Source organism: Anopheles maculipalpis, chromosome 3RL (genome assembly GCF_943734695.1).
Source record: "Anopheles maculipalpis chromosome 3RL, idAnoMacuDA_375_x, whole genome shotgun sequence".
Lineage (NCBI taxonomy): Eukaryota > Metazoa > Arthropoda > Insecta > Diptera > Culicidae > Anopheles > Anopheles maculipalpis.
Genome location: NC_064872.1, coordinates 75,694,342 through 75,717,708, shown reverse-complemented (window position 1 = coordinate 75,717,708; position 23,367 = coordinate 75,694,342). Strand labels below are relative to the sequence as shown.

The window sequence follows — 23,367 nt, the reverse complement described above, 5'->3', positions numbered from 1 at the left end:
TGGTTTCGTAGCGACACTTTGGCATCGATGACGTGCAAGCGTTAAATATCACCCGAGGTTGCGGGTGAAGGCAGACTTCCTGCAGGTCTGCCTCCTACCAAACCCAGAACTTTGCCGCCAGCTGTCCCAGACTGCAAAAACTGGTAGTGCGCAATAGACGGGTGATGATACACCGCGCTATATCTCGGTGAAATCAATAAGCTACTGGGAGTAACGAAACCGATCCGGCACACGACACATTGACCCGAAAAATAATCCCCAGTTAACCAAGTCTTTGGTGCAGATCATGATGACTTGGCTGGAAATTGGAAACCGTACGAACCCGAACACCTACAGACTTGAGATCGAGTGACATTTTCGTACAATTGAGGTCGGTACGGCTGGGTTAAGCCCACCCGTGAAGGAAACCTTCTTACCGCACGATGGCCTAGAAGCTCCACGAACACACATAAACACATTCTCTGACGGACAAATTACAGTGGCATCGCATTTCCGGAGCTTCCAAATCTTCCGACAGGTGCGAGGACTCGAACCAAAATAGCTGGAGATGTCAAGGCGAACCTATATTTACCACGGTCGGTGTGTGTGGAAGATGTGTGGGGAGTATGATCGGATTTTAAGAAGAAGACGATTTCGTGACCATGTTGCTCGGAACGAGGAAGTTGCTCCCCGTCGAATGGGATTGGCACCGGAACTTCCAACCCGTTTCGCGTGCAAACCCGCTGATCGCTAAACAGCAGCAGAAAATCTAATAAAACTCACCCTTTCAAGCCCGCGCTCGCTGTGACGATCGTGCCGATCGGGCTCACACACCATTGATCTTTACGATTGTACACCACCAAAACAACCAATGTTCCACTTGCGGACTTCTCATCGGGCTTGGTGGAATCTTCGATCGCACCGATGTAACCGCGACCTTGCCATTTTCAAACATCAAACCCTATTCGGAATTGAAGAATTTGCTCGAATGTTAGCTCGGCCGGTGATGGCACCCTTTTTGCAAAACCTACCGCTGGTACTCATGAAAAATTCATAAACCGGACACCCGGACACCCTGGGTCAGCTAAGCTCTTCGGACTAGTCGTTAACAGTGCGGCAGAAACATTGTTGCAGTACATGTCCCGGCGTACATTAAGTGTCCCATGCGGATAAAGTGTCCGTAACGCCTCGGAGCGGAGAATGAAGATGCAACGTTTCGGTTTGAATTCTTCAACTTCTAACGCCAGATCTCCCACCATGTTGCATACTTCTTCGTGAACAGGTTGAAGTGGATGTTTATCGTGCCACATTATCCGCGCGCTGTGTTCGGCATGTTTGGTTCCATTGCGTTCTTTACGAGTGCCATTTCTAGGTTGCATACATCAGGTGATACATCTCGCGTGATCGGTCGAAGATGGGCAGCCCGTTGTTGGATTTATGTTTTTTTTTAGTTCTTTATTACAAGCGACAACTGTCGAAATGACAGTTTATTTTACTGTTCTTCTTTTCCTTGCCCATGCACTTAAGCTCAATCAGTGAGAGGCAATGAACATAAATCGGACACTGTGGGCACTATGGATTGGGTACTGCTCATATGGCGATAATGTTTGTTGTTGCTGATTGATTGAAAGCGGTATGAGCCAATCGTATCCATTCCCCAAAGGTCAGAACCTGCATTATTTATTTAGGTGCATTACTAATTAAAACTGCGAATGGAAACATTTTTAAGGATATTTTTAGCATTTACAATGCTTTTGTTTCTTACCAACTTTTACATCTTTTTCATTGTTTTGATTTTGTTTTCTTACAAATTACTTAGTTTTTGTCAACAAATGAAATGTTCTAATTTAAAAAAAGATTTTATACGAACGAAAATTCGAAAATTCCTATCAAAGGCTTCACTTTACCAGATAAAGAAGATTTTCTTGCTGTTATTACTTGACACTACACTGGGGAAAAGTCTTTCGGCTTGCCAGCTGTTCTTGGTTTTGTTGTCTTTATTTTAGCTTTAGACTAATAAAAGGTTCTGTGTACTTGGGAATGATCAAAATGGCATTCGATCTCCGATACATTCGGAAAACTGGTGGTTTCTCTATACTACCCTTAATACATAGATGAATAGTAGAGATGATAAGTATGATATAAAGTGGATTAAAAATGTCTTAAGAAATTTATATTTCTTGATTTTTGTGTGCTTCAATGCAATTATTGACATTTTTCTTGTAAAGCAAATCCTTACTGGGTTCTCAGTTTTGGTTTTCAAAGCTAGAATTTCCCCTTTTCTACTCTATATTAAGGACAGCTAATTTTTATTATTTTGATAAAAATTAGAGCTAATATACGTGAAACAACAACAAAATGATAATATTCATCAAAATTTAATTTTTACGATAATATTTTCACAGCAAAATAATTAGCTATTTTCTACAAAAAAATCTTTTTTCAGATGCTGATGTTACAGCAAAAAATAATATTTTTGTTGACTAAGACTTGCTTTTTCATTTTTCATTTGAGTCTTTTTTTTTTAACCGTACTCTTAGTATGATCCTTGTATTAATTTTTATTGCAATAATTATGTTATCTTCTTTGACTATAGCTCCATCGTACAAACGGGTGCCAACAACAGCTACGGGTGTATCAATTCCGCTGTAGCAGACGATTTTATGGCATCCTATATTAGACACGACAATTGCCAACCAGCAAGTCACAATGTTCTTTCTTCTCGCTTAAGTATGCTCCCGACTATTGCAGACTGGCATCATCCCCAAGTACTAGCAGTTTTCTAAACAGTCAGTAAATGTATGGATACGTGTGTAAGACAGAGTCACACTACACGAACGCAACACACTGGAATACATGCAAGAACCATCGGCAATGCGGGTGAATCATATTTTAAAGCGCATTGCAATGATGCTCCGGGTCCGGAGGTCGTTTGGTGAGGATTTTTTTGTTTCTTTCTTTCCACGTCGAGAAAAAGGTTTTCAGAGAGCAGGTGGCAGTGTGGTAGGCAGGGCCGCGTATGGCACAGTTTGCCTGCCGGGTGCTAAATGTCAACTTCATTAAATACCACGCGTCTCCATTCACCGGAACGGCGCGAAACTGTGCAAGGAATGTGGACGGTGCGGATCGAGCAATGTGCCGGATTTGATTGTTTCATTTCGTGCGAGGGTACATTTCGAGCTGATGGATCGATGGATGGCAAAAAAAGGCTTCCGAAGATTCTTATCCGGTTGCAGGATCGTGTGCGATCGCAAGTGCACCATTCGAAGTGCACACGGCGGTGCATAATGTTTGCATAATGGTAATTGAGATACCCTTGTTGTCGGAGTGTAATTTATTTGAAGAACATTCTTAGGCTGACACAGTGGATGGTAGTATTAAATAAGCGTTGATAGCATGTTTACAACTTCATTTCGCTGGCATGTGAAGATTCAATTTCTTTCTTACTACCAACAAACAAAAACAAATAAGATTTGGGCAACGTAATCGGTTGTAACATCTCTGGGCGTTCGAATGATTATTTATCGTCACCCTTTAATGGTTCGATTAGCTAAAAGCGCGTTAGACCGGACAACCAAACAAATACGTACACACAGGCTAATGGTATTGGTCGACGGTAAAGGTCAAGGTTGTGTGCATCCGGTACGGCGACTGCAGTCCTGCATTCCGGCGACACCACAACCGACAGTGACGAGGGACTTAGTGAAGGGTTTTTCACGGCTATGGACGCTAGCCGACACTGGCCACCGCAAGCGTAATTAGTAACCATGATGGGACCGACTCGTCAGTCCGAAAGGTGTGCTCAAGTTCATCGCTAAACCCTTCCCCGGGGAAGATTTCCAACATGCCGCCAGCGGTACCGCTGACCGGCAGATGACTTGGACGGAATGTCCATTCCGGGTCGGCCAGAGCCGACGGGTGTGCATAAATTATAAGGGATCATCATTTGCTAAATTGAATTAGTGTAGGCCAATGAGGCAATGGGGTAGGAAAGGATGTACGCATCTACGCGGATCTATGCTAACAATCGTGACCAGGAGCTTGGGCGATCTTTGTGCAAGAACGTAAAGCCATCAATGGTAGTTGCTTGTACCAAGAGATGTGATTGTGACTGAAAAAAAAAATAGAAAAACACATCAAATGAGAGATCATTGGCAGTGATGTGAGTAAATTACGCGAGTTTGATCTTTTGTAAATTGTCGGCAATCGATGTGTAACATGAGAAGGCCATTTTGGTTGTTTTTGTTTGCGGTTTGAATCGATTTTTAATGGCGCACAATGAGTTCCGGAGGGACGATTCTCGTTCATTTAATGAAGGCAAGAACTAATTCATTCATTCATGAGATTTACGCGTGCAGAGTGCGGAATATGTTGGTTGGTGGTGGTCTTCATACGATTATGCAACTACGTGGGATTGATATGAATCGTAAGCCATTAGAATGCTAGTATAACTGCACCTATAATGCGTTAAGCCGAGAATAAGACAAATAAGCCATTTTAGAAAACACTTTACTGTTATTATTTGTTTGATTTTTTATTTGAAAATATGGTTGTAAATTAATTCCTTAGGACTAGAATTAAAACTAACCCTAATTTAACTCTAAGCAACAGAATACCGAAGAAAAAATCTTCACCAGGGCTTAAGTCAGGAGTGATTAACCAGAGCAAGCAAAACACATCAGATGGAATTGAAGGATGCAAGAAAAACCATTTGTGGAGCAAATCAAATTAAAATTTCAACCTCTTTTTTCCTTTCAAGGGACTGTTACCAATAAAATCCTAATATCACGATAGAATTTTAATTTACATTCGATTGAATCGTTTAAGCCTACTACATATGAAAATGCTATATTGTTACTGCTCGTGCGCTTCAGAAAATCAATCATCCTAAGCGCATTAAACAATCACATTCACCACATTCATCTGAATGCAAAGGATCGTCCATTTGTTTCTTTCTTATTCCCACCGGACACCATTTGTCATTCGATGCACGCTTTCGGGTACGCAATCTGTTCCTTTTCTCTCACACGCTTACCAAAACATTCCACCGCCTCGATGTACTGAAGCGCCCGCAAATCAATACGCTCAATAAGTAAGATGAATTATGATTGATCCTCTCGCTGGTCGCTGCTTTGATGCGCCGAAGAAGCGCCTCTCACCCGGGCTCGAGGAATGCAGCAATCGTCTGTATGCAATCGTGTTAGGTATGCAAAAATGAAAGTAAAGTACCGTGCTTTCGTTACGGGGAGCTTTTGGATCGGTAAATAAACGGATCGTGTGAATTATTTCAGAATGCATTATGCGAATTATGTGGATGGCAAGAGATTAAAATCGAACGATAAGAATGCAAATGCTTGCTTGGCCGAGATAAACAAGCAGAATGCAGCAGATAAGTGGTAAGTGGAGAGTAATAGCATTACGATTGGTTCATTACTGTATCGTATTATGTCAGTCAGGTTGAATTAGCTTGCTTTTTTCATTATTTGGAGCAATAAAATAGATTTACCAGGTTTCCGAGATTGATTGGTAATTTTAGAGCCGTTCCTTTTTATCTCTGAATGCAGTTAAACATGACAACTAGCCGCTGTAATAATTCGTCTTTTTCATATGTTTTTCTTTTTTTACTAGTTAATCAGCCACATCGTTAGATTTTTTTGCTTTTTGATTGATTTCTGCTGTTTTATTAATGTTATAAAGAGCTTTTATTATAGTTTAGTATGGTTTCTAGCCATACAATAAATCAATATATTTATCGTGTTTGCCAGTTGGTATTGAATTTTGTGTTTCAGTGAGTTTGTAGTTATTTTTCATATTGTTATTCTCGATACTTCTTCATATGAAGCGCACCGCATTTTTCAATTGTATTTGTTCCGTTAGTTTGAGTACTTGTCAGCGTCCTTGTGTTGAGTTTATAGATAAATTAACAAATTAACAAAAAGCCACTAAGCTTTACCTCATTGTTATATGCCTCTTCAATTTTTATTTTATTCTATTTAGTAGGACGAATAGGAATGTTTGTAAGTAATTTAACTAAAAACATGATTCTAACAAAAATATTGCATTACTACGATTACGAAGAGACAATCTGTTCTTCCGGAGGTAAAAGTGACCCAGGAGTTCCAAAGCCTCTTTAAAACCTCCAACAACAACAACAATCTGTTCTTCATTTCAAATACATCTTTCGAAGAGCGTGATCACGAACTCCATGAAGATTATGAACTAATGAGCTTGACCAAATTCAAGATCAAACCGTAAAATTTTTTAGCGGACTACGTAACAACATACCTGCTTATTGCACAGGGTTATATGTATGTTTAGGCAAGCCTTATGTACCAAACAAAACAAAAAAAATGGATAAAATACTAAGCCAGCTTCTCAGTTCAACACAACAACACAAAGGTAGCCACCGTTTCTCTCTATTGAATTGCATTTAGAATGTTTCGCTCAAATATCAGCCTAAATCACTTAAACAATGCTCACGATCGTCGTGTGCTAGTTTTGTTTTAACTCACCTTCTCCGCCATTTAAAACCGATTCCTTTGCCAACATTATGGGCAAACAGCTCATTTTAATGGTTTCTGTTTTGCCCGATCAGTGATCTTGAATTGAGCTGAAGTCTTCTTTCACAGCGGGTTCTTCATTTCGTGCTTCCTTGCAAACCTAACACGACACTCACCTTGCACGGCATCCAGCGTCCAGTGTGTGCATGGCATCGATGCAAAAATTCTCGAAGGCCACCGATGAAGTTGACGTTGTTTGTTGAAGGTGTGTCCTAGGTTTTCTTGGCAGCCAATATACGCCATCAAAATTACTCCCTGCTGTTGAACCACATCGCACTACACGCGTACGCGCACCATAATCGCTTGCCGATGCTCGATTAAAGCTGGATCACGATGGGCAATCACTAAAGCTCTTGTTCGAATTTATTTAAGTACAGCAGTATTTTGAAGTGATGGCTAAAATTCTACACCGTTTAAAAGCGTCTTGTTGAAATGTTGTGCAGTTAATGTGAAAAGATGTTCAGAATTTTATATCTTCCTGGGTGGTTTCGACCCACTTCTCCTTGAAACATTGTGTCCGAGGCTTAAGTCAACAGCAAGAGGATGACACCGTCCCTCATTCACCTTGGATTAATTGTAGGGTCCAACCAAAACTACCTCCCAGACTGTTGGGGAAATTACTGACCGTAGTAATCCGCCGTGTGCGAACTATCCACTTCCACCGTTCTTCAGGGACAATCGTCCCGATGTTCTCTTCACTCCACACTAGCGTGATCGATTAATCGTGCCGTCATGATGACAGCCGAGCATAATCCAGCCCCGCACGCAATCAAAATAGGCAATACGACTCAAGAACGGATACGGTCACACCGGCTTTCTGGGTGTCTTGGATTGGTGAGAAAGAGAAAAGAAGAAACAGCAACCCCTCATCGCCTCCGGGCCATCGATCGAAGATGGGACTGATGTTAGGATGGTGTACAGATTAATTTTTCGTAAATATCGAAGATTTTTTCCTTCTTCTATTTGTCTTGTAGCTCAAGATCCAGCAACTACGGTTTATGATGTATAAAATATTCGTACGTGTGTGTGTGTGTAATTTAGTCACCAATGATGTCGCGATGGGTACGGTGGGTCCTCGCCCTTCCCACCTCCATACATCCATAGTGACCTTGCGGATTTGGACAACCTGCTGCGGTACGGCGGTGCGATTACCTTCAATTTCGTTTCTGTATCGATTTATAATGTTTCCGTTCCGTACGTCCCATAATTTATGTTGTTTTTATTTTTGTTGTTGGTTTTGTACATTAATGCACATGTGATGAGTATTTTTTTTTATTCAACCGGCGTAAAACAAATGTTTCCCTCCTATGGTGAGATAATTACTTTTATGGGGCACCATCATAACCATCACCACTGGCTCAGGCAGTGTGGTTCCCGTTTTTTATAGCTGTTGTTGGTAAGGATGGTTTGAAAAGATTAATCGGGCAGTCGGATCGTTAATGAATTAATGATTGCTGATCGTAGACCGATCGATAATCGCCATGAATATTTGACTTTATGGGTTTGGAAAGGGATTAGATTGTTTTACTGAGAACTAACATCTTGTTTTTTTTTTTATCTTTATTAGTCAAGGCCCGGTAGAACCTACCTTTGTACCCGCAAACATCGGTGTGCCCACAAACTTCGAGATGCATTCACACTCCCCGATGCATGCACACTCTAGGATGCTTGCAAACTCCGAAATCTGAAAACCTAAAACCTTTTTATTTGATTCGAATTGCGAGTATCTTAAGATAGCAACGTTCAACATTCTCCTTGATTACAAGTTTGGCACTTTTGCTCGTTTGTAGAGGTGTAGTAGGTGCTAACATTTCTTGTCGGCTGCCACGGGTTTTCAAATCGTTTCTTCGTCCTGACGAATTGGAAAATATCGCACAAACGTATGATGCCATACTTCAAATAATCATACTTGTACTAATCTTAATTCAAATTAGTGAATGGTCTGGAACGTGTCAATACGTAGTGAAGGCCCGGTACCATCTGCCCAGTAGGTTTTCGAGTATTTCTTCTTCATGTGCTTGTCATAAAATTTTAGAATTTGTTATTTGTTCATCGCCAATTCAATACTTATGTCACCTTGATGCAATCACGTCTACGCTCCAATCCTTCCCATTTGTGGTGTTCATAGAATAATCGCATAAATTCACATCCCATTCCCTACTACCTGTCCCTCGGATCTTTTATTAATTCGCTCCGAAATATGAGGTATTTTTTGATGAACATTAGGCCAGTTTGTTTGCGGCTCCTGCATTTACTTCTGGATTTCAAGCAACTGGTTCTTCTTCCGCGCAATTCAATACTTTGACTGTCATTGCATCCCTCTGAGCATTGTTCGCACGGCGCAACTCAATCTTGCAAGTTTACTCAGCCAAGCCAAACCTTTGACTCAATCCACACGATCGCCGAAAACAATTACCAATCACTTAAAAATTGAGCACAAACGGTGGCTCATCGCAAGAGACATTTAACGCTTGCAAGCAAACACCAGGCGCATTACACCAACGCGTTCCAATTTTTCCTTTTCATTGTCGATTTCCCTTTTCTACTCGATTTATTTTACCTCAACATACGTGCGACATGTGTTTTATGGAGAAGGGAAACAACAAACATCGAAACTTCTACACCGTTTACAGTGAGGTGTATCGTGTACCGAAGTGATCGTCCTTCCCCGTTCGTCTTCACAGCAAAAAAGGAGTTTTTATTAATGATTTGCAAGACATTTTGATCTTTGCAATGCAATGGTAGTTTCTAAGAGGCACGCTGGCAAGGAAAGATGATGCGACACCGTGAACGTGCTAGCGAGCAGAAAATGCAGCTCTTTTAGCTCTTTAACGTCTACTGCCTGTTGAACGCGGCTGAAGTTCGAGATAACCGTGTTCGAGCGCTGAATGTGCTAGACGCGATTAGGAGTGCGAGGCAGAATGGGAAGGTCTAACTGTCTGCTACGAGCGACGAGAACTCGAACACAGCATAATTGGTAAGGTCGTCTGGTAGTAAGGTCTAACAGTAGGTTTACCATTCTGCCGTTGCGCTTCCCGTTGCAGCCGATCGGCACTTGGGACGCCCACGAAAGGGCTGAAGGTTTCTTTCCGCCCACCTGCTCGATTATCTTCCATCATCGTCGGGTCGGGCTCGTACTGCTGTTGCTTAAAGTGTCAAAGATGTTATCGCAAGAGGTGTACGTAGGGAGTATTGATTGTTTGCCTTCCTATTGCATGAGTATTATTAGTAGTTGAGTAATTTCTATACATATGTAACTAGTATAAGTAACTTCTGCACATAATGAGATTTCTGAAAATAGAAAATAATTTTCCTGCATTATGCTCTTAGTGAAAAATGGAAAAATAACAAAAGCAGTTAAGCTTCACTAAAAGCACTACCCGACACAATCAATCAATTCAGCTCGTCTATGATGACGCGTTAGCACACCCAGGCTGGCAAAACCGTATGCCCCGATTCAATCGCCATCAGCACGGGCGTTGGTCAGCTTATGGTGATTGCTGCAGAAGCGACAGGGTGATTTTCCTTTTGCGCAAACCGAGCGAGAGTTAAAATTGAAACAAAAAAAAAAGCAACGGTAACCGAATCGCTAATAGTTACACCGTCTGCTTTTTGCGAACATTGCTTCGGCATTGTTGGGTTGGTTTCACGAGTTTCGTCGTACAGTTTGTAATTTCTGTGTTGTAAATGTTCCCTTTACGTTCCCTGGGTGACTTGATGGTGTAGTGCATACTGTTGTGCTGTCGATGTTGGGCTCGAAGGTGCGGAATAATTTTAAAGGCACCACTGTACCCATCCATTGTTTATCATTCACTAATGCTATCATATGCTCGTAGTAGGAAAATCATTTCCGTAATGAATTCAGCCATTGTATGGTAAAGTAGTTTTTCGTAATTGGTTCACTTTTTAATAGCCCCAAAATATGTGTTGTTGAGACTTTTTTAAACAATTTTTTAAAAATGTACACTTGTTAAAAGTGGGGAAATTTTTCTTGATCTTGTACTATGCTGCTGGCTTATGTTGCATTTTCAAATCGATTTGGGATCATAGCTAAAGCGGTAAAGGTGTGGGGAGCTCTTAGGGAGATTAGGCTTGGAATGTATAACCATTGCAAGTAAATTCCAACACTTCTTCATGAAAGTATCCATTTCTTGTTGTCTGATCGTATTCAAAACTACCTCGACTACCAGAAAATCAATAAGGAAGGATCCTCTTTGAGAATACCATGTAACAGATTTATCCTACATACAAGCTTCTCCTGTAGAGATCATAAAATACCTGACGACCTGTTGCAGTTTGTCATCCATTTCTAGTAGGATGTCGTTAAATACGATCTACGACCGCGACTGAGTATTGTGCATAAAAATGGTCATTGATTATCTTTGATCCCAGGATTGCTTTAAACCTCTGGAGTAGGAGAGTAAATTCTTCTATCTTCTAACAGTTTAAGTTGCACTGTGCTTTCTTGCTAGCTCGTATTCTAGCTCAAACTACCTTGAATATTTGCTTTGCTAACCAAACCTTCCTTGAAAACGATTTTACTTACACTTTCCGTGTGGTCTACAGATGTTAAATTGAAAACGCACTTCACGACACCTACACTGAATGTCTATAGTTTTTCTGACCTTTCCTTACTTGTGTTGTAAATGCTGACAACAATCTTCGAAGTGTTGTTTGAATTTATGATTCATAAAGATCGTAAAATTGATCGTTTTTAGTGAAATTTGTTATTTTTGCTGCGTGGCATATATTAAAGGTCAGCTTATATTATTTTTATGGCATCATTACTGCACCATAGTAGTACTTTATGCTCGCCGGATGCAGATTAACAGAGAGAACATATATTTTTTTGTGTTATAGAATCTAGAAGAACAGTGAAGGGTAACTTACTTTTCAAATAAATCAATAATTTGATAAATATCCTTGGATAAAGAACGATAATAACAGATTACTATAAACATTTAAAACATAAGCTTTGTTTTTCAAACTAAAAATGAACACAAATCTTGACAGAAAATTATATCTAATATTATTCAATTCAACTATAGTCAGGACTTCAACAAAAGATCATTTTTTCTGCAGCTTTACAAAGGACCAGATCGAAGAAGTGTTACAAAATTACACAGAGTGCTTTCTTAACAAATTAAATGATTGAAAACAAAAATAAAAATGCTAAAGAATCACCAGCGGAATGATAATGGTAGACAGAAAGTAATATTTTTATTTTTGCAATAAATTAATTGCGTTGAAATGATAACAATCATACCAATCATCATCATCAATCATAGCAAAGCGGTGTAATTCGTTCATCTTCACGATGATCTTATCCAAATAACATCGTTGAAGTGTCTTTTTGATTGTTTGTTTTTGTTTTCCCTATCTTAATTATGTGACAATTATAATTTCCCCCATTTACTCCAATCCACCAAGCTGTAAGTTCAACCATATCAGATACGAGTGCACCATCAATTCCCATATATTTTCCACGGCGAAAACAAACCATTCCAGCTGTGTGTCATTACCGCCCAGTTTGCGTCAAGACTTCACGGTCATGAATCAGGAGGGAACAAAACAAACAACAGCGCCCGTTTACGTTACATGTGCAATTTGTCAAATTCTGCAATTCCATCCCAAAGTCTCACCAAAATTACTGCAACTCGCCCATTCCATGTCAGTTCAGGAGGTCCCATGTTCGAAGCATTTGAAGGCAGTGTTGTTCTTGTTTTTCGCTGCGTATACACATTTAGTAAACAACGACCAACCGACGGCAAGCAATTTTCCCTGGCGGGAAGAGGGGGCTGGGCTACTCCAACGCCTAACGCCTTACGGGGTGGTGACAATGGCCACCCGAACCGTTTGGAGCTTATGGGAAACTTTTGTTTAAGTTTTTCGTTTTTCTTTTTGTTTTCAGCGCCTAAAATGCATTTATTTCGGTGCTTTTTTTATCCCTTCCCTTTGCTTTCTGCTTTAATGCCTTCGTGTAAAAGCCACCGTGGAACAATAAAAAACGATACGATGCATTCTTTTTTTTTTTTTGGTTTATGCGCACCCGGGCGCACACTCACCGCGATCTTTGATCTTGTGGGTGGGTTTTGTTTTGACGTGTGAATTTTCATTTTTGTTCTTCTTGTGTTTTGTTTTAGTGTTTGGTTTTTTGCCGCTGCTGAGAATGTTCAGCATACCAATCAAGGTCATAAATTGCGACCTAAATGATGGAATGCGAAACCAATTGGTCTGCCAAATTCAAAACAAAAAATTCCACAGCTACTGCCACAGATGTAACACGTTCCTCGATCGCTTGTTTGGTGCGCCATTTAACAAGCAATAATCTCTAACGACCGCACTCCGGTTTCTTTTTGTGCCTTTTGCCATCCTAGACAACTATGAAACACTGTCACACAGTCCTGCTTGATTGGCGATTAGACGGAGCCGAGAATTAAAAATGCATCTTATGCAAATATTGATCTTTACGATGTGCGAATGAGCGTTGCGCGAGTCTCGTGCAGCAGGCAAATGACGATCGTAGCCGGTTTTAACTATCCTCACTATTTCCTATCCCTTTCGCTTGCCTTGTGTTTCTCTCTCTGCACACGAGCGTAGGGAATTATAATGCTAATAATCAAACAATATTCGAGTGGTGTTGGAAGTTTAATTTCAGCACTCATACTCTTTTACTCACAGGCCAAGAAGTCACATACTTTTGACGGCAAAATTTGCAAAGCCGGTTAACCTCAACACCTAGCCAAAGCTTGATACTGATGATGATAAATTTAATACCATCACCGGCGATTCTGCGCTCACCGTGCTTATGGATGACTGAATGGATGAAACATTATTTTTCCTTTCGTTTGAAATGATGCTATCCTCAAGCATTGATGCTTTCTTGGCACACATATGCACACACACACACACATGATAGCCTAAGTAGCGCCGAGTGCCATATATAGTACGCGCCCAAAACGATTAGAATGTTGAACGAGGAAAAAAGAAAGGTTCGTCGCTTGTTGTTCAAGTCTTTGGATACGAAAATAAAATCGCACAACAGGGAGTGTCTTTTGCCGGCTGCTTTTTCTAACATTTTTTGAACAATTTTACTATCCTTAATCTCCATAAATAAGAACATAAATAATGAAAACGCCACTGGTCGTTTTATCGATTGGACAAGATCAGTACCATCAATATTAGGCAAAAAAAAAAAAAATGGAAGGAAAAATAGACCACCGGCAACCCGTTATTCAAAGCAAAATGTGTAACATCGAGCGCTCTTCAAGGTACTCTTACACCTCGTTTGCCTAAGGCAAGGATGAATACCACCCAACTCCGGCGCATAACAGTGTTAATAGCTGCTTTATTGTTTGGGTTTGAAATATGCTTCAAATTGAAAGTGTTATGATCATTCCGATCAGTTTTGGTGTCATGCTGAAGATGAATGAGGATCATTGCCGTTTACGATGGGCTGCCGAACAACCGTATCGTAGGCTCCTCTCCACAGCGGGAGGTCATTGTGCGATTCAATAAACCATTGGGAAAAAAATCGAACGCTTTACGCGAATGTCAATGAGCTAGGAGGTAATTAAATAAAATTCAATTCCTCGTCCTCTCGTCGTCTAAGCGTCGAGAACCTTTGACCTCTAGCACACATGCCCAAACTGACCTAGAAACGATCAATAGAAAGATTGACATCTATATTATTTGGTGTTTCTTTTAAATGCAACACTCTTCAGTAGTTGCCGTTTTTGGATGCTTTATAACCTCTTCATTCGTGTTAATGTCAGGTATGATAAAAAAAGTTCGCTTTTTACCCTCTATCTCCTTCTCTCTCTCTCTCTCTCTCTCTCTCTCTCTCTCTCTCTTATACACACACACACATTCAAAGTTGTTACCAGGCAAGAGGCTATCGTTATTTTAAGTTGCGTTTGAAGAAGTAAGCAACCAATAACAAAAACTTGCCAAAATGTCAGGTGCCATAATTAACACGTTCTACCACTACGCCAGTCGTAGAGTCAATTAGTCAAAAGTAACCTACGAGAAATAAATATTTACTCCGCACGTGTTCGTTTACTAGTTACTGGTGATCTTTTACGCTTTGTAAAGATTTATTTCCGTACAATAAATTATCTAAAAATTGGTTCCCTTAATTTATGTCATGAAACACGCATTCTACAAGCATTTCATACCAGTTTAGCAAGCAGCACTGAGCCACTTACAACTCATTAGAGAGGTTAATGTGATGTGAAGTAAATTGCTAAGCTCAACAGAGTCACAAACAGCTTTTTTTCGAATCAAGCTAGTCTCATCAGAATTATTGATGAGACGATACACAACCGGCTTCTTATCCCTCACATTTCAAGGTATAAATAATATGTTATTAGAAAAACACATCATCCTTGCAGGAGCGACTTATTAAAAAGCTGCTGCTGCTGCTGCTAGCACGTGTAGGCGCCACATGAATGTTGCCGCTGGTGCTGTCGCCCGGTGCCCGCTGGCTATTGAAATTATCTCGCTTCGTGATCATCCGTAGATGAGTCCCTTCCTTTTCAACACCTCGGTCGCGGAAGAGTGCGCCGAACCGAAAAGGGTGAGCGACCAAATTATCTACAATTTGCAATGTGCAAATACACCTGACCTGACCTTTGCAGTGCGTATGAGCATCCGAATACGATCGTCAATCCAGTGACGAACGAGGAAATATTTAATAGACCACTCACTGGGTACAGAATTGCAAACACTGATTAAATATCAACTTCATCAAAAACGTTCTTTATTTGAGTCAAATTTATTAGGTACACCAGTCGCAGGATCTCGTCATATCTTTTGACCATAACCTTTGCACAAAATATACCAAAAAAATTACAGGCAAATAAAATAAAGTGATCCGAAATAGCTTCGAAAATACCTGCGATAATTTATTGCGACCGTGTACCTTGAGTGGATCGGCGTGGATCGTTCAAGAGACAGGCAAAAGGCAAGAAATAGTCCCCCATGAACGGATAAGGCCGAAAAGATCAACTACAGTACGCGGTGGCGATATAGTATGTTGCAAATTGTCTGGGGAGACTTTCCTTTTGCTTGTCAACCGTTTGGTTTACCTGTTTTTCTGTTTTGTCAAATGTATTTCATTGTTTAGTATTTTCAATGGTTTGTTTTCAAAAATATTGATAAAGAGTTTAAGCAATTGAAAAAAAATACGCATGGAACAATAAATTCAAGTAAAACCAAATAAACCAAATAAAGTTGAACAGCCTGGCCTTTCTTGAGGGAATAAAAAAATCCTTCTCTTATAAACATAGCATCTTTTGATGTTAACAAATTTAAGTATAATTTAAAATAAGTTTAATATGAAAAATAATAAGCTGAAACTCGTGAAGCAAAATAAAGAATAAGTCTTTAATCATATCGAATCGAAGCACAATAAAAATGAAAATCAATGATACTAATAAAGCATTTGTCATAAAAATTACTTAAACTGTTATAAATTACAAACATAAAAGCTGCCTCATTGAGCATGGTTATGGTTAAAATTGTACACTCATGTACGGAAGAGAGCGCAATTTGATTGGATAATATTATTTGTGCCCGAAATCGAAAGGTTAACATGATTTCCATTGTCCGGCATTCGCCATTTATGAATGAATTATCAGTTCCGTTGGGAAGTGACCTAAACGAGCACGAAAGAAAGAAAACCAACCCGTGGCCAAAATTTGCCAAACTTTTGCTGTACTTTTGCGGTTATGTTTCTCTCCTTTTACTCTCTTTCTATCCAAAGTAGGGTGCTGGTACCTACGGGAACATGATCACTCCCGAGACGCTGTCGTATTACGCAAGAGGTCAAATGTGAGCTTGATTTATTATAACGATCGAACGTTCGTTGTTAAAGTTGCGGTAAAAGTTGGTCCCGATTGTGCTTCCGTTTCCATTCGAGACTGCGTCGAGCGGAATATGTGACCCACATGTTTTTTTTTTTGCGTTAATAACACATTTTAAGTTAGCACAGGTCGAAGATTTATCGGACATTACATCGTCATTCGTCTCTAAAACATTTAAAATGTGATCTTCCTTGGGTGAGATTTTCTTTTCTTGCTACCCATAAATTCCACCAATGATTAAGTATCGCAAATCGATGCTCATGTAAGCCTTTGGCACCAAATATCTGCATGCATGGATGTTCATGGATGCAGCTACAACCCAAAAAAGAAGAAACTATTGATTAATTGTAGCCGACCAGAGATGACACCCGAAAAAAGCGAAACGAAGCCGCTCGTCCGTACGAACCTTCAGGAATGCTGAAGTGCTTTGACATTTAGATGCATCGATTTTGCCAAACATATGCACCATTACGAACACTTTCTGCTTCTTTCTTTTGCATTATCGGTTCCTCTTTTATCACGCATCAAACTAGGGAGGGACTAACATTACAGGATGACCCGAAAATATAAAACAACCCTCCAAAAACTTCAAGGCCTAGTGAGATGGCGAATCTGTACATAATGTGAAGCTGTGGGGCAGTTGTACGCTGAAGATGTGAAGATTTTTCGAGGACAAAATCCGCCCCAGGACATCGTTAAGACCGATGTGCTATAATTTTAGCTCGCTTTCACCCTACACGCTGCTGGCTCGCTCACACTGTACCGCTCTTACGCGGGAAGGTATCTTCTTTTTTTAGGTCAGCCCAACTTTTCGGTTTCATGCATTGGTGCAGCTGACCGTTGGGTGTTTCGGGTGACAGTAAATGACCGATTTGCGAATAGTGTCTGGGTTGCGTTATGAGTAACTAGAGATCACTGGTATCCAGACGCACCACCTATACCAGCTGCAGTGAACCCATTTTGCGCTTGTTGACCAAAAAAAAAAGCTACAAAGAATCCACCCCAAGTCTCGTTGACTTTTGACAGGAGCAATGTCAACATTGTGACCCTTTTTTTTAATCGCAATTTCCCTACCTACTGGCGAAAAAAAAGCAAAATTTAATTTACAATCCACACGCAACACGAAAGACTTCAATGAGCGAACTATGCAGCAGCAAGCAACGAACCTCCGCACGTCATTTGACCAGCTCGCTTTCATTCATCGTTGCTGCACGAATGAGTTAGTTGTTGCATCTGTATGTGTGCTTCATGTCCGTAATGGTTGTCTGCAATTGATCGCACTCGTTGCTACTGCGCTGTTCGAAAACCCCCAAAGCGGCCCGCTGCCAATCATAAAAATTCCCCAATTTTCCCCACACCACATGCACAGAAGAGAATCCACACCAACACCGCTCTAATAAGATTAATCTATCTACCGAGGGTGGTTTTTGCGAAACGAATTCAAACTAACAAACGAGTGTAACAAAAAAAGCACCTCAAAACCCATCATACTTTGCCGTTTAACAAGAGTGGGAAATCTAATCGTCACCAGTTTAGTTCGTCCATCTCTTTCGCACGCGACAAACGATTGCGCCAGCCGTCCAGACCATCATCATGATCGTCATGATCTTCACCATCCATTGCGCGTTCTTCCTCTCGCTTCTCGTCTTGACCCGGCTAACTTCACCAAACAACTGAAGCCCCGTGCCAAAAAGGTCGAGATGTTAACGCCTGTAACTAAATGTGTGCCCCTTGGGTGCCGGGAGCCCGAACATTTACGCTGTTCATGTACATGTCCTCTGCTGTTCTTCCACTCCCCAACTGCCATCTCCGCCGATAGATGCACTTTTTATTTTTAAAGTCCACCACCTTCACAGCTTCATGGGGGGGAAACTTCTTCAATGGCTAATGCCAGCGGCGGGTGGCTGGCGAGTGCTGCTTCTCGTGTACACAATTATTTACAACATACACACGTACACATTTTTATCCCACCACCGTTGCAGTCCTGCATACCCGCATTTGCCACCGGACCAGAAGAAGACACCATCATAACCACCCTTTATTTTATTTCGAAGGGTTTTCGCATCTTTTCGCATTCGATCGCGGTTTCGGTGGCGGATTCGATTTGCGAGCTTCGTTACTTTGGCTGCCTAGTGGCGTTGCCTACAACACGCACAGACACCCATTTCTCAAATCCTCACGTATCTGTTCTGTCCCTTCCCGTATCGGGATGTCATGTCGAGGATGACGACTCGGGCCGCCTTGTCGTCGACGTCGTCGTGGTCGTCTTCCCTCTCCAAACCATTCCAAACCACTGATCACGACGATGAGACACAGCCTTCACTCCCTTCCCATCCATCTTCCTCTTTCACCCTTCCCCATAGACCGCACAACCCTCACGGTGTGGTAAGATTTGGTTCCTTCTCCCTCCAGCAAGCCCGCTTGTAGCGCCCGTTGGCAGTAGTCGGTACCGATGCTGTTTTTTTTTTTTTTGTTGCTGTATGCTTTGTTTTTTGCGCTTCTTACCGATCGTGCACGTACTACTAGTATACACACATCTTTTTCATCTCCCGCCGCTATTCTTACCAGTGGGTCTACCCGTTGCGCCGGGGTTGTTGGTGGTGGATTCTTTTGGGCCCTGGACTTTCTTCAAACCGGGCATATAAAAACGCGGCAAATGCGAACCGATGATCAGTCATACAGACGTTCTCTCTGCCTACGGTGTGGTGTGTTTTAAGCTAGAAAAAAAAGCGTTTAGTTGAGCTTATCCGTGCCGTTTTTGTTTTGCACACACAATTAGCAACATGTTCCGAGTGGTGAGTTTTCAAGCAAGATTGGATTTAAAGGATTAGCGGGAGGAAAGGTCGAAGGATACGCACTGAATGTGAATCAGGATGCTTTACGGTTTGTTGCTGTGAATTATTGAAGTGATGTTGGGACATTTAAGACTTTAAAAGTGATCATGAAAACCCGTTTTTTTTAAGAATTGGTTGAAAAGTGCTTGGTTGCATTGGTGCGCTGTACAGTGATTGCATACGGATAAACATTCAAATGACGGCGATGGGTTTGTTTGTGAAATATTAATTAATTATATTAATACGTTCTTCTAGTTTCCTCAATTGAAATCAAACCATAGGGCACAAGGAAAAACGACAAACGAAAGGCTCTTTAAATCATTCATTTAATAGCTTTGATTTTCTAAGATCTTTGAAATATGTGTGGCCAATACTCATTTATAAACAGTTTAGTTTAATTTGGAGCGCTCCATTGCCCGTGGTGACAGCGCTATCGAATCCCAACCATCTGCCCGGACGCAGGTCATCCTGCTGCGGGTTTAATCATAGGGAAGTTACTGATGGTAGGCGCAAGACCTACCGAAGTTGTAGAGCCTAAGAAGAAGAAACTGTTCAATATTTAATACTCTAATGTTGTTATAAAAATTTGTTTAAATATCAATGCTAGTAGTACGTCTTTCTGCTTAAGCTAATTAAAGTATTCTGTGAATGCATATCTTATAACCGCAGGAGGCCTTATGCTAGTCATACCTTCCATATATTGAATATATTATCCCTAAGATTACATTAATCTGAATATATAACACTTTATAGGAAACAAATCCGGGAAAATCAATAGAAAATAAAAAAAACCGGCGGTCCGATGATAGAAGCGACTTCACACGGCAGTACCGGGCACAAAACTCTTCGCCCTCAGTAAAGACTTGTTATCCAACAAAGTCATATTAGCAAAACTAGTAAGCCAATCGTTGGCCGGCATTGTTGGCCTAGAAAGTTGTTAAGCCAACAATAATATTTAGACACTCTTAAACAAACTATCTGTCTTCTTTTTGTGTAGCTTCAGAACACTCCATTTTTGGGTAATGTTTTACAGCATTAAGCTGAAGCATTAAATTATTTAAAGTCAAGATACCGTATCATATTGTGCTCAGAAATTTGAATAATTATCTTTATAATACGTGAGAGTGTGACGATGTTCCATATAACGTTTCCTATCATCCTCAATCACTTAAAAGCAGCAAACCAAAAGAAAAATCAATCTTTCGCTCATTACATCCATCTCATCTCGTTCGCCACACCGTAAACAAACCGGGTGTTGGCAAGCGTGCAACATTGTATTAACCGTGTGGAGTCATCACCTTGAACCAGACGCCACTTTATCTCTTGTGCAATGTGGTCCCAACACGCCAGCATGGCACGGAAGCAAAGTTCGTGTAGCTTGCTTACATCAAAGCAAACAAAACGCACATTAGCGTGTGTGTGCACCCTCATCTCTCGATTAAGTGACAACAACAGCGTCAGCGAAAAACACCGCAAAAATAGTAGCGTGGGAGAAAAAGGAGTGCAATTGCTTCTTATCCACCAGAAACCTCTAAAGCTTACCACTGATCGGTTAGATGAGGGCCTAATGGAAAACAGTGGAAAAGGGAATAAAACACAAAAGAAGCATTCAGCTGTGGTTCAAGAAATCTCTAGGAAGGGAACGTTCCCAGACAGTTGAGTTGGTGTTGATGAGAACCTAAAGCACAAGAAGTTTTGTGCGTTTTGGGGAACTAAAACACTTTGGTTAGAGTTTTCCCCACGCCCACCATCATCTGCTGAAGGGTGGAAGGAACTGTGCCACCGATCTTCCCATGGTACCAGCCTGGTGACGTTGGTTGACCACGGCGTAGTATTGCCAAAATATAGTCGCACACCCTCACAGCGAACACGAACTTCTATCCCGCACATCCCAAGAGATGTTGCGTCACAGCAGTAATAGGCAGCAATGATCGGTCAGTTTATTTTGTATGTTGTTCGTTATTTTTGATTGCTGACCGTTCGTTTTTCTTAAATTAACTTGCCTCATTTGAGAAGACCTTAAACTTCGTTTGATCTTGTGTTGCGAGGATACTATTTTTGTATACCTTGGCTCGTAAATTCTACATTCACAACCAGTAAGCTCTTGATGAACGATACAAACATCGGCACTTAAAAAAACAACATCAATCAATTGAATTCCGACTGTGTCGGAGGTTTCACAAGAGAGATAGTGAGGTGGGGAATCGACACACTCGAAAGGTACAGGTTGACTCACCCGATGAAACTTCATTGAAACGCACCTAGCTCATCCCATACAGCGCTCGAGCTTGCAGATGATAAGCAGTTGTCAATGAAATGTCGACACTAATGATGATCCTCATCCGGCCGCCGATGCTGTGCGACTATGCGCCGGTGAAGTAGTAATCGACTTCAATTATCTGCTATCAAGCCGATGGCCACCGTGTTATGATGATACCACAATTATGCACGGCTGTTGGAGGATAGCTCTAACGGCGTCCACACTGCTAGATACTGCGGGGATGATTTATCATCTCGAAGCGTGTGGAAAAATGTTCACTTAAGATGCATCGTTTTGATTTGCCGATCGTACGATCGGCTAGTGCCATTAGTAAATGACAGAGAGATGTCACGTGCATCGTGACGTCCTTGGAACTTTATCTTCGCGAAGTAACACACTAGCAAGGAGGATCCTGCACTCGGATACGCTGGGCACGATAAGCGTGCAAACATGTCAGAAAAACTGCACGGGAGATCTTCAAGGAGAGGGTGTGTTCTGTTGGTTAAGATTTGCAACTTGAATCTTGTCAACAAGGGAAGGTGTGCTGCAACAACAAAAAAAACCTATCCCACAGATCACCGTTGTGTACCAATCATCGCAGAAAAGGGGGTTAAGGCTTGAAGATTAGATTGCCATGGGTGTGCCGTACATCTTTTACCGATGTGTCATTTGTGTGTGTGTGTGTGTGTCTTCTCGTTCGCAGTTCGTTATTGCTGCCCTGGCCGCCGTTGCCGTCGCCCAGAACCCAGATGCCGATGCACAGATCCTGAGCTCCGACAGTTCCGTCAACCCGGACGGCTCGTACGCCTGGAACTACGAGACGAGCAATGGTATCCGGGCCCAGGAGGAAGGAGTCGGTGGCCAATCGGCCCAGGGCTCCGCTTCGTGGACTGACCGTGACGGTACGCCGATTCAGCTGACGTACGTTGCCGACGAGAACGGATTCCAGCCGCAGGGTGCTCATTTGCCCCGCGAAGGCCCCGTCCCGGCCCATGTCCTGAAGACGCTCGAGTTCATCCGTGCCAACCCGCCCAAGGATGACCCGAACTTCAACATCCAGGCGCTGGAAGCTGAAATCGCCAGACTGCAGGCTCTCCAGTAAAGCGACAGTGTTGCTTGAAGTTGACGGATCTGTCCACTGTTCTTCAGTCAGTCATTGAGAATCCGGAGTGCGGAGGATAGGAATCGTGTAGACAGTAGTAGACCGAGAGAGAAAGAGAGAAAGGATGGGCAGGAAGCAGGAACCGGCACCGATACGTGCAAGGATTTAGCAATAGGACGAGATTTTTTGAAGGCGTTTTCGCTGTGACCTGTGCACATACTCATGCAGCTACACACGTAGTAGCGCCAAGATCACACGACCGAGCGGTAGATCAGCGGCCTTCCCGACGGGAAGAGCGAAAACGAGGTTCGAAGGAGCATAGAAACACACTTACGAAAACACACAAACACATACAAACACACACACAAACACATTGAAAACAGCAAACGAAAGGGAAAGGCAACATCCAAACGGAAGGCAAAGCCACCAAACGAGAACCACATCAGACGTACTGGAAGCATTGGGGATAAAGCATGGCGTCCCTTTGATTTTTTTTTTTTTTTGTAATTCTCTTACACCACTACCTACTGCGAAGCTGTAATACTTTTGTACATAATTTTGACTAGTTCATTTACACACGTCTGTAAAAAAAAAGAATCAAATTTGCGTTTGTGTTTCCCTGCATTTTATTCTTCCCGGCGGTCATGATCATGGTTCCTGTTCCTGTTTCGCCCAACTTTCCTGTCCATTTGAAAGTTCAATGTGTCCATAATGCCGCCGACTTGAGAGTTGTCCATCTCAAATGCCACAGATCTCATGATCGCAA

General features: G+C 41.6%; 2 protein-coding genes across 2 annotated transcripts in view; one reads left to right on the top strand and one right to left on the bottom strand.

The window, feature by feature from the left end:
• Positions 1-23,367, bottom strand: part of LOC126562922 (non-structural maintenance of chromosomes element 1 homolog) — a 260,347-nt gene that overhangs the window by 231,499 nt on the left and 5,481 nt on the right. The gene's annotated exons all lie outside the window — the stretch shown is intronic.
• On the top strand, positions 19,187-22,608 carry LOC126563272 (pupal cuticle protein Edg-78E-like). The gene is made up of 2 exons (XM_050219902.1): positions 19,187-19,200; positions 22,203-22,608. Exons 1-2 carry the CDS (start codon positions 19,189-19,191, stop codon positions 22,599-22,601), a joined length of 411 nt encoding a protein of 136 aa, XP_050075859.1. The 5' UTR covers positions 19,187-19,188; the 3' UTR covers positions 22,602-22,608.